The 18,250-nt window shown below is 34.2% G+C and overlaps 1 protein-coding gene across 45 annotated transcripts in view; it reads left to right on the forward strand.

Annotated features, from left to right (window-relative positions):
• ppip5k1b (diphosphoinositol pentakisphosphate kinase 1b) overlaps positions 1 to 18,250 on the forward strand; it is an 84,920-nt gene that overhangs the window by 46,307 nt on the left and 20,363 nt on the right. For 13 of the 45 annotated variants that reach the window (XM_068219121.2, XM_073943028.1, XM_073943029.1 and 10 more), the window contains 6 exons: positions 6 to 113; positions 189 to 305; positions 2,363 to 2,500; positions 3,608 to 3,704; positions 7,379 to 7,486; positions 10,145 to 10,207. In XM_068219121.2, coding sequence (XP_068075222.2) covers positions 6 to 113; positions 189 to 305; positions 2,363 to 2,500; positions 3,608 to 3,704; positions 7,379 to 7,486; positions 10,145 to 10,207 — 631 coding nt within the window. Of the gene's footprint in view, positions 1 to 5; positions 114 to 188; positions 306 to 2,362; positions 2,501 to 3,607; positions 3,705 to 3,842; positions 4,441 to 7,378; positions 7,487 to 10,144; positions 10,208 to 18,250 lie in introns of those variants that run through there. The other 32 variants (XM_073943046.1, XM_073943050.1, XM_073943053.1 and 29 more) reach the window with 4 other exon arrangements.

An 18,250-nucleotide genomic window follows, 5' to 3' on the forward strand; every position in this document is an offset into this window, starting at 1 on the left:
TTCAGGAGCAAAAAGACGAACAGTGGAAGCAGGCGATGGATTACCTCAGCGCTGTGACTGAACTCAACTATATGACGCAGATAGTTATTATGCTGTATGAGGACAATAACAAGGTAGGAGACTTACCTCCATCAACTTTTGTGCCAAATTCCCAAATTTCTTACATTTGTTGACGTTTGTGTCTGTAGGACCCTTCCTCAGAGGAGCGTTTTCACGTAGAGCTGCACTTTAGTCCAGGAGTGAAGGGCTGTAAGGATGAGGAAAATGCACCGCTGGGTTTTGGCTTCAGACCTGCTTCCTCTGAGGTTTGTGTGTTTTTAAGCCAACTATTTGATTACCCTTGTGTTGTTTTATTATACATTAGTAAGGCCTACTACTAAGCTTTAATTAATAACTGCTCTAATATTCAATAAAAAATTATCTACTTAAACAATAATGTTAGTTTACAGTAATTTAAATGAAAATAAATCTCATTGTTATTATTTTTGAACATCATATTTTCCAAACCGTTAATTAGAAAGAAATATTAAAAGATATCATATTTGTTAGTACACAATATACTTGGATTTTGAACATATATTTCTTTATATGTCTGAGGACAAGAAGATTTATCATTACTTTTGTGAATAAGTAATGAAGAAAGAAGATTACCATTACATATTCTGCTTTATTTTTTTACAGTGCAAAATGACATTCAGAGTGTAAACTTCAAAAGTTAAATTTTTGATGTTGAAATTAAACGAAGAGAAAACTTTATTTGGGAACAGAGATGAGGTTCTCAAGGTGAATGAGTACCTTGGCACTAGGGGTCAAACAACAAAAATAAAGTCAGGAATCTTGGTGTAATTCTGGAGTCTGATCTAAGTTTCAGTAGTCATGTCAAAGCAGTAACTAAACCATCATACTGTCATTTTAAAAACATTGCAAGAATCAGATGCTTTGTTTTCAGTAAGGACTTAAAGAAACTTGTTCATGGTTTAATCAGCAGCAATGTGGATTACCGTAATGGTATCCTAACTGGCCTTCCCAAAAAGACAGTCATACAGGTGCAGCTCATCCAGAACGCTGCTGCCAGGATTCTGACTAGAATCAGAGCACATCAGAACTGTCCTCAGGTCTTTGCACTGGCTCCCAATTACATTCAGAAGAGATTTTAAAGAATTACTACTTGTTTATCAATCACTAAATGGCCTAGAACCTCAAAACATTACACAGATATGCTCACTGAATACAAACCGGATCCCTCAGATCATCAGTATCCAGTACATTAGAATTTCCAAGAGTTCAGTCAAAGCAGGGTGAATCAGCCTTCAGCTATACCCCCTCTGCTGCTGGAATCAGCTGCCAGAAATGATCAGATGTGCTCCAACATTAGGTACATTCAAATCAAGACTGAAAACGCATCTGTTTAGCTGTGCCTTTATTGAATGAGCACTGTGCTTTTTCCCACAGATCGCACTATTGTGTCTTTCTTTTCATTTTCATTGTTTTATAACCCGTTTTTAACACATTTTTATTTGTTTTTAATAATTTTTAATTATTTTAATCATTTTTATTTTCTTGTCTCTTTTATTCCTGTTTTTCAATTTTGAATTCTTTGAAGTGCCATTGGGTGTGAAATGTGCTATATAAATAAACTTGCCTTACCTTGAAAAATGTTTTACTTGGTATTTTAGCAACTTTATAAGTACAGTGATGACAGTATGAAATGCAAACAAAAATGTATTTAAAAAGTAGTAGTACAAAGTTTTTATTTATTTATATATATATATATATATATATATATATATATATATATATATATATATATATATATATATATATATATATATATATATATATTTGGGTCTTGCGTTACATAAGAAACGTGATTGAGTTCAGCGATGATTCATTTTTCAGCTGATTATTTTTCATGAATGAATGCCTGCAAAGGATTATGAGGTGATTTGAAGGTTTTGAAATGAAGGCCGCCTACAAAGAATTATTTCAAATTGAGATGTGCTTGAGAACAGAGATGAATTACGTGGATAGATAGACAGCTGTACTAGATTGAGCCGGGTCATACTGTCTTAATGAATGAATCTGTGAAACATTAACATTCAAAAACCAATTCATTGATTTAGTAATGGGGAAAAAGACTTCAGTGCTACAAATATTCTGCTTCTGAACTATTTTATTTGTAAAACAGAAAAAGCAAAGAAGTGCTTTGTTGAGCTGTGGTTTTAAATTAAAGCCATGTTTGTGTTGACTCTTATGTGATGATGTGGTGGAAAACTACACTCTTGCTGGTGTGAAATACTGCATGCTGGACAGCTTCCAACTTTCCTAACTTTATTATTATTATTTTTGATAAATATAACAGAACCACGAGAAGCAAACAAACCCAGGCAGTCTTGAAGACCTTTCTCAAGATGAGCCAGATAGAGCCGTACTCACTGAGCCAATCAACATCCAGAAGAAGTCACCGCTGGTCCGCAACCGCAAGGGTGGATCTATGGAGGTACTCTATTGTACTTTTGAGCTCTTGAGCTTTTATTTGATGATTAACTGATGAAATGATCAATTCAACCAATATGAAATTGTCTATTTAACAATGATGGTTATGTTACTACTACTAAAAGGGTTGCAACAATACAGAATTCTCTTTTCATAGTTAATTGGTTTTATATGGTTTTAAATATTGTACAGTATCATATATTCAATAAAAATAAATGAATAATATAGTCAAATTTAACCCTGGTTTATATTTAATTTTTACTGTGTAAATTAAATAAAGGTAAACCATTATTGAGCTACATATATAGTCAGTCAAGAGCAGAGATTTTGTTGTTTGATTGATATTAAACATATGATAATGTTTTATAACCAGTTGAATATTGGTAATGTTAAACCGATTAAACGCCTGTCAAGTCAGACTCATTGACTTAATCATTTGTCATAATAAAGTTTTACTTCAACTGTATCTATTACAAAGTATAACTGTAGTAAATTGTATGCAGTGTGTATATAGTCTCGCTTGGTTAGGTGCGCATCTATGGATTTGGTCTTCAGTGTTTGGATACTCAGCCGTGAAAATTTATCCACACTGTACTGAACTTTAACTCTGAAAACTGGACTGACAGTTTTAGTTTTCAATTAACTGGAACTTCTATGTTAAGCTACTTTGACACAATCTCCATTGTAAAAACACTATAGATATAAAGACTAATTGAATTGATCGGAATAGTAAATTAATCAAAAGCCATTTATACAGTCTGTGATTTTTAACTTTATAATCTTAAGAGTCCTAAAAAATCTATAAGAATATCAAACTATAACTGCGATTTTCACACTGATTTTAAGTATATTAGCATTTTATAATAATTTCTGTTGAATCTTTTGACACTGAAGCCTGAAGTAGTGATTCTAATTAAAAAATGAGATTAGACACAAAGTAATATCTGATATTTAAAAATATATAAATAACAAATAATTAATCAAATAATATTAAACAGTAGTGTACAAATAAAAATGTATGTATGGAAGAAAGTTTATATTAAAACTGCATGTAAAAAGTTGTGTGTTTGTGCTAAACTAAAAGCCCTTTTGTATGTTTCTCATTTTGCAGGCTCTATCAGAGAGCAACCCTTCATCTCGTGGTCTGGCATATCGTATCTTCCCCTCATCATCCCGTCAGTCACCAGAGATCAAACCCAGCGGCCTAGGTAATAAAAAAAGCCACTTAATTTGTATTGTTTTCATGTAGTAAATCTCATCAATCATCAGTCTCAGTAGAGAAACTTCTGGATCTCTCCTAAAACTCCTGTCCCGGTTGACCATTAAACGCTCTGCTTTCTGTTTAGCACCAACGGGGCAGTTCAAGGACCCTCTTCAAGTTTATTTCGACCATGCGTCAGAAATGTGCCCGTGCTGCCAGTATTGGTCTAAATATGGCTGCTGGCAGGACGTTCGATGCTATTTCCGTCTATACTATTTCTATCTCCAAAGAACACTTATGAGGCTACGATACGCACTGTTTCCCAGGTTTGAAGTGGTGTAGTGTTCAGAGATTGTGGCTAATGTCATTTGCACCTTACTTAACAGATACAGCATGATTTTCAGTTGGATATATTAATAATTAATGCATGTTACATCTGGCATGTTCTTCATTCAAGCTTTTAAGCGAATGCTGTTTTTTTTGTGCTGCCCTCTAGTGGCTGAACTTTGGAAATATGTTTTGTTTTGTTGTTTCAGAGCCACAGATGTACTTTAATTATGTTTGTCAGTGTTTTATTCTACTGCGTTGGCAATATGTTTGCTGAAAACATAATATCAGTGGTTAAAAAGTTAATCTGTGTGCCTTTAGTTGAGCCTAAAGGAACAGTTCAGCCAAAAATGAATGTCAAAAGTTGGTTTGTGAGCATCCAAGAATAAAGAATAATTTGAAGATAGAGCTTTAAATGTTGAATATTACATTTTGTTTAACATGGTTTTAAAAAAACATGATGATTTTCAAAAAATTGCTACTTTTTGTTATTTCAAAAAGTTTTAAAAATTGTATGAAATTGCAATCTTTCATCTTAAACTAATGTAATAGCATATTAGTTGGCATGCTTTGATCGATTGGCTGAAGACTGGTATCGGACGATAATCACATTTTATGACTCGATCGGTACTTGCTAATCTGGCCAATCTCATGAACCGATCGCAGGCGTTTTGAATTAGATAAAATACCCCGTATATCATGGAGATGAGAGAGAATTAGCAGGAGATTGGAATGGCCTTGCATGTAATTAGGATATTTCACATATCTAAAAACTAAAAGTTTTGTGGTTTTACCTATTTCATCTATTATTTTCTGTAAAGCTGCTTCTGACCATGACATATCCACACTAAATGGTTATAAGAGACATGTTTAAAGGATTATATAGAACATCCTTCATTTATTCTCTTAGGTTAGGAGAGATCTCCACTCAAGTGTCATACATCCTTAATGCATTATAAAGCTTGAGGCATCAGAATCGTTAATCTCACTCGGCTGTGAAAATCCTGATTGGAGCATCCCTGCATATTAATATATTTTATGTACACTTTAAATAGAAGTTATTCCTTATATTAAGTATTCTTGAAATATATTTTAAAATGTAAAATATTGTTTATTAAATATTAATTAATTATATTATTTTGTTTGTTTCTGCATGCAAAATTTATTTCTTTTAAATATTTCAAATTTTTTTGTCAATTATGATAATTATTATAATAGTATAAAAATAGAGGTTGTTATTTTTTTTGTCAAATTTGTTGTAGGTTATGAATTTATAATTATTACCTATTTAATATTTTAATTTAAATTAACATTTTAGAGAATTGTGCTATGTCTTTCAAATAAATATACTGTACCATTCCTATTAACAAATTAGTCTTTTTAATAATAATATATATGTTTATATTATCTATTTATTAATATTTTCTATTAGATATACTGTTAAATGTTATATATAACACGTCATCGCTGCTGCTTCAGTGAGAAGCGCTCTCACTCAGCCTCACAGAGGAGATTTCTCTAGTTATATCGTTTCAGTCGTTTGATATGCAGTGACATGCAGTCAAATATTTCGCCAAACAGTCTTTAGGGATGTGGTGACATGCAGTCAGATATTTGGCGCTCATAAACAATCATAAAGCCCTCGTGCTGCTGCTGCAGGAATGAGGAGGTCTGCTGAAGGCAGTGAGGAGTTTGTGTTTTTAATAAACTACGGCAGTTTGCGTTCACTGAACAGTAAGATTGAATAATAAATCCATATGAAACAGACCCTTAAAAGTCACGTCTCACTTTCAGTTTCAAAGCCCAAGTGAACCGCGCTCAGGCACACCTCTTCCAACCGGGCCAGGGCCGGCCAAGTGAACCGTGCTTAAGCCCGATTCAGCGCACTCACACTTCTCAAACGATCTGGGAAACGGGCCTGCGCACTGTACGGATGGCATAGTGTGAGTAGGCCCTTAAAGGCTTAACTAGGTTAATAAGGTGAACTAGGTAGGTAAGGGTAATTAGGCAAGTTATTTTATAATGATGGTTTGTTCTGTAGACAATCGAAAAAAAAATTAGCTCAAAGAGGCTAATAATTTTGTCCCAAAAATAGTTTTAAAAAATTCGAAACTGCTTTTATTCTAGCCGAAATAAAACTAATAAGACTTTCTCCAGAAGAAAAAAATATTATCAGACATACTGTGAAAATTTCCTTGCTCTGTTTAACATCATTTGGGAAATATTAAAAAAGAAAAAAAAAATCAAAAGGGGGCTAATAATTCCGACTTTAACTGTGTGTGTGTGTGTGTGTGTGTGTGTGTGTGTGTGTGTGTGTGTGTGTGTGTGTGTGTGTGTGTGTGTGTGTGTGTGTGTGTGTGTGTGTGTGTGTGTGTGTGTGTGTGTGTGTGTGTATATATAAATGAATGTACATCTTAAAATTATTAGACCCTAATATTTCGCGGTTTCTCGATCGCTGAATCTAATGCAAAATCAACAAAAAGGTGCGCTTTTTTTGCAATCCTGCAAAATTCTTCATTTAAACGCAAAATTATTGCAAAAATGTAAATAATCATAAAATATCCAATTCCAAACCATATAATCAAATTATGTTTATTTCAGTTTGCAACTTATGATGTTGCATATGCAGCGTATGTGATTTCAGTACAGTACATGGAAATGGGAGGAAATTGTTTTGCAGCCTGTGCAGTAAGCAGTTGCGGATGAAGTGGAGTGATTTAGATGTGAAGTCAATGCAAAGATGCCATTAGACACCCTGTGGCCCAAATTGAGTGATTAACATGGCCTGAATTTAGCAGTTTGTGCATTTGACGTTTGTCAGACTGCAAAAGTAAGTGGGAGCAATGGAACTGACAAAAAACCAAAAGGCTTACAATGATGGAGATTGGTTTAAGGATGATGGCTGCTGTAGAATGACTGAATTGAAAGACATTATTTTTGTTTTTACATATATGGCTGGTATTATGATGTGCGATAAATCGATAAATGATTTTGCTTAACCCTTTTCCTGCCGTTGACGAGAAAAAACGCTTTCATGCCATTGACGAGTTTTACAGCAATCTGTGTTCTAGGTGTAATGTTTTAGAGGAATTAAAATCTACAATTTTCCTTTGGCTATATATATATATATATATATATATATATATATATATATATATATATATATATATATATATATATATGGCTATATTTGGCTATATACTGCCCCGCAGTTCAGAAGCCTTTATTGTAGAAAAAGTCATTTAATTTTTGGTTGAACTGTGTCTTTTAATGTTTTCAACCTGCATGTTCATTTGTACAAACTAACCATTACTAACCAGCCGCTCCACCCCATAATCCCTTTCTGACATGCAGGAGCCCAGTGTGCAGGCCTCTTCAGCGCCTCCTTCCCAAACCTCAGAGATCTAACACGAGCACCACGAAAAAACCCCTCCTCACTCAAGAATCTGTCTTCTCAAGCCGGTACGCACCCACAAATACACATACACATTCTGTCCATCTGTGAGGCGAAGACTTAAAGAATTAGATTTTCTTCTGTGGAGTGAAGAAATAATAATAGTATAAAAAAAAGTTGGATTTTTTTTTCTCACAATTTTGACTCAGAATAAAGAGTTTATATACTGTTAGACTTAGGAAACGATACAACACTTTAATTTAATTGTATCTTTTTCTTTATTTGTATTTATTATGAATTGTTGTGCATGGCAGTACTCAGAACACATGCAAATACAGAAATGCACTGCAAGTATCACAGACCACATCGAAAATGTGTCGCTGGACCCCAAAAAGTTTAGAGATTGTTTATTAGATTTTATGGAGATGCAAATAGTAAACATTAATTAATCAATCTCTGACTAAACATGTGCATTAAAATACTCACAACACATGCAAATACAGAAATGCACTGCAAATAGCACAGACCACCACATGTCGGGGGACCCCAAAAATGTTAAAGATTGTTTATTAGATTTCATGGAGATGTACTCCCCCTGCAAAATCATCCCAATTGATCTAGCATTATATATATATTTTTCCAAATAGAGATATTAATTATCTGGTGAAATTATTTTCATATTACAATATACTTTATATTCGAAATAAAAATATCGCAATGTTAGATTTTACCAATATCGTGCCGCCCTAGTTTGTACCTTGCATTTTTTGGCTATACACTGTGGGATAATTTAAAGAATATGTGAAGAACTGAGTTTATTAGAGCTTTAACAGTCATATAAATATTTCTTAATGAATTCACACGACCACATAACAGATTTATTTTTTTGCAGTTTATTCTTTACAAATATGAGAGAAAAAAGATTGGTGAGAGTTATCTTCAGAAATACAGTAAGAAACTCAAATAATGCACTGTGAGAAAGTCTAGTAACTTGAAATTATGATCACAATTCTCAGAATTATTTACAGTACAGGAGCATCTCAAAACATCTGAATATCAACTTACAGCTTAGTAAAATTATTAATTCACAATCTCAAATCATTTAAATGTTCTATTTTTAGCTTGATTAGTTTGATCAGTTTTGTCTATAAATACCGAACTTGTCTGTGGCATTTCTGTTTTTTGAGATGCGTCTATAGACTATATAAACAGAATAATATAACTATATATCAGAATAGCAAAACTAAAAAAAAGAAAAATACAATAAACATTTTTAAATAAAAACTCTGAATAGCAAGATATAATTTTGTCAAAAAAAGTCGTAAATTAAAGTCATAAAAACCTTTTTTCTTTCAGTTCTGAGTTTGTTTCACTTTACTTAGGTATTTTTTAATTTTGAGCTTATATCTTAAAATGTTCACCATTTTTCTCTGAACTGAACTAAAAAAAGTATTAAAAACATCACAGATCTAAACATCACATTATAATAATGCTACCCAGAATTGTGAGGTTAAAAAGTTGCAGCAGCTTTTTTATTGAAGAATGGCCTTCATAGTTTATAATCTCTCATTTAATGTAGGCCTACTCTGACAAATCAAATAGAAGTTCGTTTTTGTATTCATTATTTCTATAACACAATCTCGCAGCATAATTCTTTCAATATTTATCAAAAGGTTTAGTCTGGGCTTTAAAGGTGTCCCAAATCAATTCATTACTTGGCAAACATTTACATCTAACTATTCATCAAGATCTTGCTTGGGGAAACGAGGTTTCCACACTTTCGGAATAAAGTCAGTACTAATCATTTGTCACCTTTGCTGCCTACATACTAATAATAAGCATGCTGCATGTAAACAAACATTCAGTAATTGGCTAAATTGCATACATTTGCAAGCTTTTTATGCAAAAGGTTACATTTTGGTGTCCTGTTACTGTGTGTTTTGATGAATAATATCCATGGAAACACAAATGACTGCTTTTAACCACAATCTCTAAAGACTCATTGACTAGTTCTGGATATTATGACTGTTTTCAAAACATTCATTGGAAATTGCATTCTAATTTCCTGGTTACAGTAGTGAAGAATGCATCATATTCATCGTCATCATTTATTTATAGAAATGATTTTATTGGAAAGGAATTTCCTCTTGCATACAGTGGAAGGGAATGTCATTTCACTGTCTCCATCGGTCTTAAAAACATTTTGAAGTTGATTATTATTTTATATGATTACTACTTATTATTTATTAGCATGTTATGTGAATTGTATTTGCACTATCTGTATTTTGTACTGTCTGGAGCCAGCACCTAAGCTTTTCACTCATCATAGCACACGTGCTGCTGATGATGTGACAATAAAAGTGATTTGATTTAAATTCTCTCTCCTCCATAAGCATTAACAGTTTTGTCCACAAGGTGTTGCTGTGTCTCATACATTTTAAGCAGCACCTGAAATACTGCCATGTCATGCTGCATCCAAAAGGACATTGTAGCATGAAAGAGTCCTGAATCATTTGTTGTGACCATCTGGTGTTTTTTGTTTAGTTTTTTCTGATTCCCCTATATTCATGGGCAACATCTGGGCCCGCTGTTATTTTTACCTGCTTGTTATAGATGGTTTTATGAGGACAGAAATGCTTGAAGATTGCGGATGAAAAGATTTAGAGTAAGGTCAAAAGCTCATGAGGGGCAGAGTGTAATGCCGAATGCCTGTTTTATCTCCTCAGAGCTGCTCTCTATGCCGGCAGTAAAGAGATTTTCTGTGTCGTATGCCAGGCATCCGACTAATGGTATGTTTGGAGCTTTTGAGTCCATTTTTTTGTTGTTGACACTCTCCTGCATGCCCTCTGCCGTTGTTTCAACGTAGACTTCGTAATTTAGCACCGTTTGTGGTTCTTTTCATAAAATCGAGCAGATCTTTCTTCACCTTGGATTCTCACCAGACACACCCATCTTAATTTATTCCTCTTTCTGATTGGCTAGACATGGAAGAATATTTCTGCCACAAGATGAAAAAAGCTTGAAAACTGCTTTTAGTTTTGTGTTGCAGTAAACATGCAGTTGAGTGTTTCCATTTCACTGTTGTGATTTTGAGATTTATCGCTGAATTCCGTTTCAGTTCAAATTCAATTTAAAAACAAGTCATTTTGAAAAACGTCAGATTCGTGATGTATTGCAGGAATTGGTAAATATTATACAGTAAAATCTCACGATTGCAAGAAAAACGATCCAAATTAATTATTTAAGTTTTAATGATAATATTTTAACAAATATTTTTGACAAATCCCTATTTTTACCTTTTTCAGAAAGATGAGTTTAAAAAGATAGTTCATCCAAAAATGAACATTCACTCACTATTTACTCACTGTCGAGTGGTTCCAAACTAGAGGTCTGCGCAGGACTGATTTTTTTAGTCCCGCTCCCGCCTGCTCCTGTGAAGTTTTATTCTGCATCCGATCACACCCACTATAAATTCAGCCTTTGTTCACCCGCTGCTTGCTTAGAATATTTTCTACCCAATCATTCGCTAAATTTAATTCTGGTTTCCAAAATCTCACGTTTAAATTGGATACTGCCACAAGAGAGAGATAACAAATAAAAGTGTTGTGCAAGGATTGTGGGCTAAATGTCAGTTTTGTTTGCCTCATTGTGATGAGACATGATTGCCACCTTTAACCTGATATTACAGTCTTGTGACTGCTAAAGGTTAAACTTTGACATATTATCATATCACGCACAGGCTAATTTTTTCAATTTGTGTCTATGATGCATGAAAAAGACTCCCATATCTCAGACTTGCCTGATGTTGGTTTCCTAACAGTAAACTGATCAGTCCCTTCCTGAGGACCGTAAGGCACGTGCAGAAAGCACTGGTCATGCATTAAGCATGTGTAACAGTCTTGAATACTGACTGTACCGGTGCTTAATAAGAATGAGGAAATCACAGATATTCTTATTGTTAGACTGTATTGTTAGACTGCCCGCTCCTGTTCCAATTTCACCAAAGGTACCGACCGCTACCACGTTTTATTCTGAAAATCATTACTGCGCTGCAAGAAATCTGGTCAGGTGCAGACCTCTATTCCAAACCTTTATAAGTTTATTTCTTCTGTTGAGCACAAAAGAAGATATTTTTAATAACGCTGAAAACCTGAACCCCCTCACTCCCATAGTTGGAGAAGCTAATACTTTGGAAGTCAATGCAAGGTTACAGGTTTTATTACAAAATCATGGCAATTCCTACCTTTTTGATTTAGTGGCTTATTTGTATGAATTTCATATGATCTCATTTAAACAATTTACTATGATTTGTCCATCCCTCAGTGATAGTTGGGTTTAGGAGCAGGGTTTAGTGCCACGCCTCCTTTAAAAAGAAATTATTTTTGTACAACTGAAACTGACAAAGTGTAAAATACTTACATTTCCTCATAGGATCAGGCTGGGTTTTCAGCTTTAAAATATCTTTTTTAAAGGCTTGGAACCACATGAGAGTAAGTGAATAAAGACAAAATTTTTATTTTTGGGTAAACTATTCCTTTAAATCTAGAATTCCAGGGATACAGGGCAAAGTTGTGAGGTAAAAATATATATACAGTCAAACCTAAAATAATACACCCCCCTGGCAAATTCTGACAATGTTTTTGTTTAAATGTAAATAAAAGTTAAGAAATATATATTTTTCCACAATGTTTCCACTTGTACACTGTCTGACAAAAGTCTTGTCGTTACTTTAAGTTGTAAGAGCAAAAAATAATAACTTGACTTCTAGTTGATCGTTTAGAAAAATTGTAGAATATAGATTTTTTCCTATGAATCATCTGCTGAACCGCATCCCAATCATCATAAATACTGCAGAAGACCTATTGGTACCCGCATGGACCCAAGATGTTCACAGAAATCAGTCAAGTTTAGTGAAGGAAAAATCATGGTTTGGGGTTACATTCAATATGAGGGTGTGCGATAGATCTGCAAAGTGGATGGCAACATCAACAGCCTGAGGTATCAAGACATTTGTGCTGCACATTACATTACAAACCACAGGAGAGGGCAAATTCTTCAACAATATAGCGATTCTGCTCATACGTCAGCCTCCACATCAAAGTGCCCGTAAGCAAAGAAGGTCAAGGTGCTCTAGGATTGGCCAGCCCAGTCATTAGACATGATCATTACTTAACATGTCTGGGGTAAAATAACGGAGAAGGCATTGAAGATGAATCCAAAGAATCTCGGTGAACTCTGGGAGTCCTGCAAGAACTCTTTCTTTGCCATTCCAGATGACTTTATTAATAAGTTATTTGAGTCATTGCAGAGAAGTATGGATGCAGTCATCCAAGCTCTTGGGAGTCATACACAATATTAATACTTTCTCTACTTCATCATGACTTTATATTCTATACTGTACATTATTTCTGTGAAGTGACAATACTTCTGTTTAAGCAAAGTCAGACTTTACTGTGTGAATTAGATAATTAGAAATCAGGGCATGATCAAATGTTATTTTGGTAAAATAAGTGTAATCTAGAGGCCTTTGCCTTTTACATAAGCCACTTCTGATACCAAATGATCAACCTGAAGTCAAGTTATTATTTGTTGCTTTTTAAACTTGGATAGGCGACAAGACTTTTGTCAGGTAGTGTACATAGTCTTATCTTTTGGGAGAAGCCAGCCATTTCCGATCAAAATAACTTTATATAAAATTAATTTTAAGTCAGAATTTGCCAGGGGTATAAATAATTTCAGGCTTGACTGTATATATATATATATATATTCTGTGGCAGAAAAGATCTTCCATTACTAGATGCATGGGTTGTGTACCGAATATATCTCTCTTGATATATTGTTGTCTGTGTGGAAAAACGTGTGACCACCTTTCATGTTGATTTTCTTTATTTATAAATGGTTAACCTTCTACCACCATTACTGCTGGAATGATCACGTGACTTGAAATGCACCAAAATAGACTATTATTCTGGTCTAGAAATCATCTGGTCTTCATTCAAATCTTTAAAAAAATCTTAATCAATAGTAAGATATCTAAAGTGCCTTGTTTAACGCATATTCATAGAAAATATATTGAGTTCAAAGATATTTATTGCCATTTTTTCCAAGATGTTTAGCCTTTGAAGCTGGATGCCTATAAATTACTTTGCATGATGATCATATTTGCTAATGGTGAGGGTTAATGTCTGTTTTTACTTGATTCATTATCATGATTTTAATATTGCATTTTTAATGTTGATGTTTGCAGGGCATTTTTTTGCATGGTCTTTATTTTGGACAAGAAGAACCTAATGTTTCAGTTAGTGTTTACTAAGTATACTAAGTATTTACTAAAACATCCAAAATACTGTACACATTTTATACTTTTGGCACACATTATTAATTTGTGTCTGTAGGTTTCAGATTTAACATATATTTTTCCAGACGTTTATACAGTGGGGGAAATAATTATTGAATATGTAACAATTCTTCCCATAAAACATGTTTCTGAAGGTGCTGTTGACTTAAAATTTTCACAGAATATTGGTAACAACCAAAGAATACCATACATGCACAAAATGTGTTGAACACATAAAGAAAGGGAAGTGTGGAAATGCAGTGAAAGCCCAGACAGCAGCTGAAATCTCTTAGTAGTTCCTCAGCAACCCTCTGCCCTTTGTCATTGTAAATTATTATTTGCTACTTCAGTCCAACATCAACATTAGCAGGATGATGAAGATGAAACCAGGGTGGACATTTCAGGAAGACAATGGTCCAAAACACATCAAGGAAACTTTCAAATGCTTTCAGAGAAAGAAAATCAAGCTGTAGAATGGCCCAGCCAATCACCTGACTTGAATCCTATAGAAAATACAAAAAATAGCTCTGATTTCATAGACGAGACCCACAGAACCATCAAAATTTTACACTCTGTTGAAGTCAGTGAAAAATTCAATAGATTTGATTAGATTAGATTAGATTAGATTAGATTCAACTTTATTGTCATTACACATGTACTAGCACAATGCAACGAAATGCAGTTTAGGTCTAACCAGCAGTGCAATAGCAGCAAGTGCAGGATACAGGAATTAGTTATAACGTGCAGTTATAGAAAACTATGGTGATATTAGAAGAATATCACCATAGAACATGTGACTTTATTCTTCATATGAGCGGCATCTTTAAGCTAGCATAACCAAAAAAGTCTTTTATATAAAGTATTAAATATGTTTCAGTAGTTCAGTCCTTTCTCCTTGTGTTATTTCCTTATTACCCATAATTGTTATATTTTTATGTTTGTATTGTTTGTGTTTTTACCAAAATATGGTTTAATTCCATGTCAACAGCTCCTTTAGAAATATTTTCCCAGGAAAAAAAATAAATAAATAAATAAAATTTCCCCACTGTATAACATAAATCTCCACTTCGAGAACTGCATACACCAAACACCACAGTTTTATTTATATCTGTATTCTGTATGTTAGTGAAGGGAGTGTAAGTGTGTTGCAAAGTTACTAAGGGCGTATGGATACAGTACATGTATTCTTCATAAACCATTCAGTAGGAGGCTTTCAGTTCAGTGCACATTACAAAATGAATGATTTGCTGCAATTAATTGAAAAGTAAACACACTGAAATATAGTGTTCCCACCGCCACTGTGCTAAACAGTTCAGCATAAAATCGTGTATGTGGCTAGTAGCAATAAGGATCGTGTTTTGTCAGCATTCATTCAGACATTTTTGTAATCGCTTATGTTTTTTATCATATGGCTGTTTGTGTTCAGACACCAATGAAGTTTATCTAGCAGTTTTTAAATTGTGAGTTTTTAATTGTGAATGTACTGTTTAGTGTTTCCATCTTACTGTTGTAATTTTGAGATTTATCGCTCAATTTATTTTTAACTGAAACTTAAAAGGCCATGAACACTTTGAATAAAAATGGGAGTTTCCATGTGGGCACGTGCTGATTTTCACAGAGGAAAAACAAACACACACAGGGGAGAAAGACAGTTACTGTGTTTGATGACGGTGGAATGTTTGATACCGCATGTCGTATAAGAGAAAAAAACTCTGCATTTCTCGGTAACTCAGATGCACTCGGTAGGTCAGAAAAAAGGTGTGTGTGCGTGTGTAGACGATTCTTTCACAAAATGCGAGGAGAATTAAACACGACGGTCTGCAATAGTTTGCTTGCAGTGTTCAAGTTTACACTGAGAGCAGCATTTACAGCGGACAGTCCATAATATTGTTGTGATATTAACGTAAACTAAGTTTTGTCTTTAAACACTGAAAGAGTACTGCTGACGATACGAACTATAATTTTGCCATCTGAATGAACAAAGAAAGGGCACTGAAGGGTACTGTATTTCTGTCGCATGTTGCGTGCAGAGAGAAAATGAAAACAAAACCTTCACTGCAGCAAATTATAAAAGCAACACTGACGACCTATATCTCCAAACAAATTCTTTTCCCACTTCTTTTGGCAACACAACGTGGCGTCTCTCTGCCATCTGAACACTGTTTTAGGTACAGTCTTCAAAGCTAGCATGCATAATAATGAAGTTGCAGCGCATACATAATAGAGCGCGCTGATTGGTTTGAACCTAGTCTTACTCATGCATTAATGCTCAGAGATGCACACTCAGAGACGTAATACGGTATCCTCAGGTGCAGATGTCCAGTCTACACGCTGGAATACACGCTAAGATCTCATGGCCGTGATGCAGCTTTAAAAATTCATTTCAAACCAGAAGTACGAATTTTCTCGAAATAACGCAAAAACAACCAGTTTTCACTTTTTAGTGAAATATATGTGTCCTAATAGTGTTTTTAGCAGTGTGGGACACATATACGACTGTCAACAGCTCAAAAAAATGTGTTTTGGTGTTTTGTGACCCTTTAAAAACATGCAGTTCTGAAAAAAGTCAGATTTGTGAGATATAGCAGGAATTGTGAAATCTCACGACTGCAAGAAAAACGGTCTCAGTTGTGAAATTCAGAATTCTACTTTTTGATTGTAATGTTTTTAACAAATACTTTTTAACAAGTCGCCTTTATTGCCTTTTTCAGCAGGCGGGTTTAAAGGGATAGTTCATCCAAAAATGAAAATGTACTCCCTGTGAAGTTGTTCCAAAACTTTTGAGTTTCACAAAAGAGGACATTCTGAACAAAGCTGAAAACCTGAACCCATTCACTCCCACAGTTGGAGAAACAAATACTATGGAAGTCAATGCATGTTTACAGGTTTTCAGCTTTCTTCAAAAAAATATTATTTTGTCTATAATTGACATACATCTTGCCTCGTTACTCCATATTTTTCAGGTATGTGTGCTCACCTAGACCATTTCATTCATGAGAGTCACCAAGCCATGTTTACTGAATTTTCAGCAGCTCCAGGCACATAAACAAAAGTGCCAGTCTCATTGGTTTTTGACGCAGCACTTCACATTGGTGGACATTGTGTAATGAAAGGCTAAAATGCTTCACGTGTAACAGATGCTGAGTGTCTTGTCACTCTGCTGCCATTCTAAAAAAGTGGTGCACTCATAGAAAACAATGAAATAGTTCTTCACTGACTCATTAAGTATTGGAGAAAGAAAGCTGACAGACATAGCCAGTAATTATCAGAAAATGTGGATATTGAGTAATATCACACAGTTTTATATAAAATAGCTGTTTATTTATTTATTTATTTATTTATTTTATTTTTTTTGTATATAACTACTACAATTTTACATTGTATTTACTTAGGAGACATCCCACATGACGGGTCAAGATTAGCTCTGTCATTGTTCAATCTAAAGAAATGTCATGCTTTATGATCTTAGTTTTAATAAAATGAATAGGTAAAAATCAAGGAACTTTAAATGTAGCAAACTATGACACCTCTGCATTGTGTTGAATCCAGTCATGAATGTTTGTGAATTCACCATTAGGCCTTTATTTTAAGTTGGTTTGGTGATTTGCTCAATTTTCTTTTACCTCAGTAGTGGCATTGTGGATGAAAGAATGCGTTCAATAATCTCTAACCATTAGATTACTGCCAACAAATTGAGTTTTGAGGCTGAATTCATCAGTCAGATTTTTTTGTTAGAAATGTATGCAAAAAACTCCTATTTATTTAAATATAGCATCATTTGCACATTAATACATTTTAGAACATTTTGATTTTTAAAGAAAATGTTATCAATTAGCTGGGGTTACATTTTCGAACAAAGAATTGAATTATTCTCACCCTTCAAGTTTTCTGATAAAAGAAGTCTATCTCTGTTGGGCATGTAAAAAAAGCACATGTCTTTTTCTCTGTCAATTGTAAATGTGGAGGATCTGTAGGGAATCTGCTTCATTTGGTCTGATTTAAGTGTTTTTTTTTTCCCCGAAGAGCTAAAAAGATCGAACTCTACTTATTTCAGTTGACAGTTTGACACATTTGAGGGAAACTCAAGCGTGAAAAGCCTTCAGACTTCAGACAGGCCATGCATGTGTTCCTCATCAATGCGTGTCAGTCATTTTTTTCCGTCTTCTGGCATATTTGTCAAGACTGAGGAAGATTCTCTATTGACACAAATGACACTTGCTCTTTTTCCACTGATGTAGAGTCAGCAGTACATCAGCATTGTGATCATTTATGGCAGAATTGGGAGCTGTAATAGATTGTTTAGTTGAACCTGCTGTCGATAAAACATTTCTGACCAATTTCACAATCCAACTGAGAGTGAGTTGAGGAAAAAAAATGTCGTGGCTATTTGAGGCATAGATAATAAGCGGGAAAGTTTGGTACAAGGCCAGTTCATTGTGATATAAAGACCCCAGATTAATAAAGGGACTAAGACGAAAAGAAAATGAATGAATGA

Source organism: Danio rerio, chromosome 25, assembly GCF_049306965.1.
Source record: "Danio rerio strain Tuebingen ecotype United States chromosome 25, GRCz12tu, whole genome shotgun sequence".
NCBI classification, from domain to species: domain Eukaryota; kingdom Metazoa; phylum Chordata; class Actinopteri; order Cypriniformes; family Danionidae; genus Danio; species Danio rerio.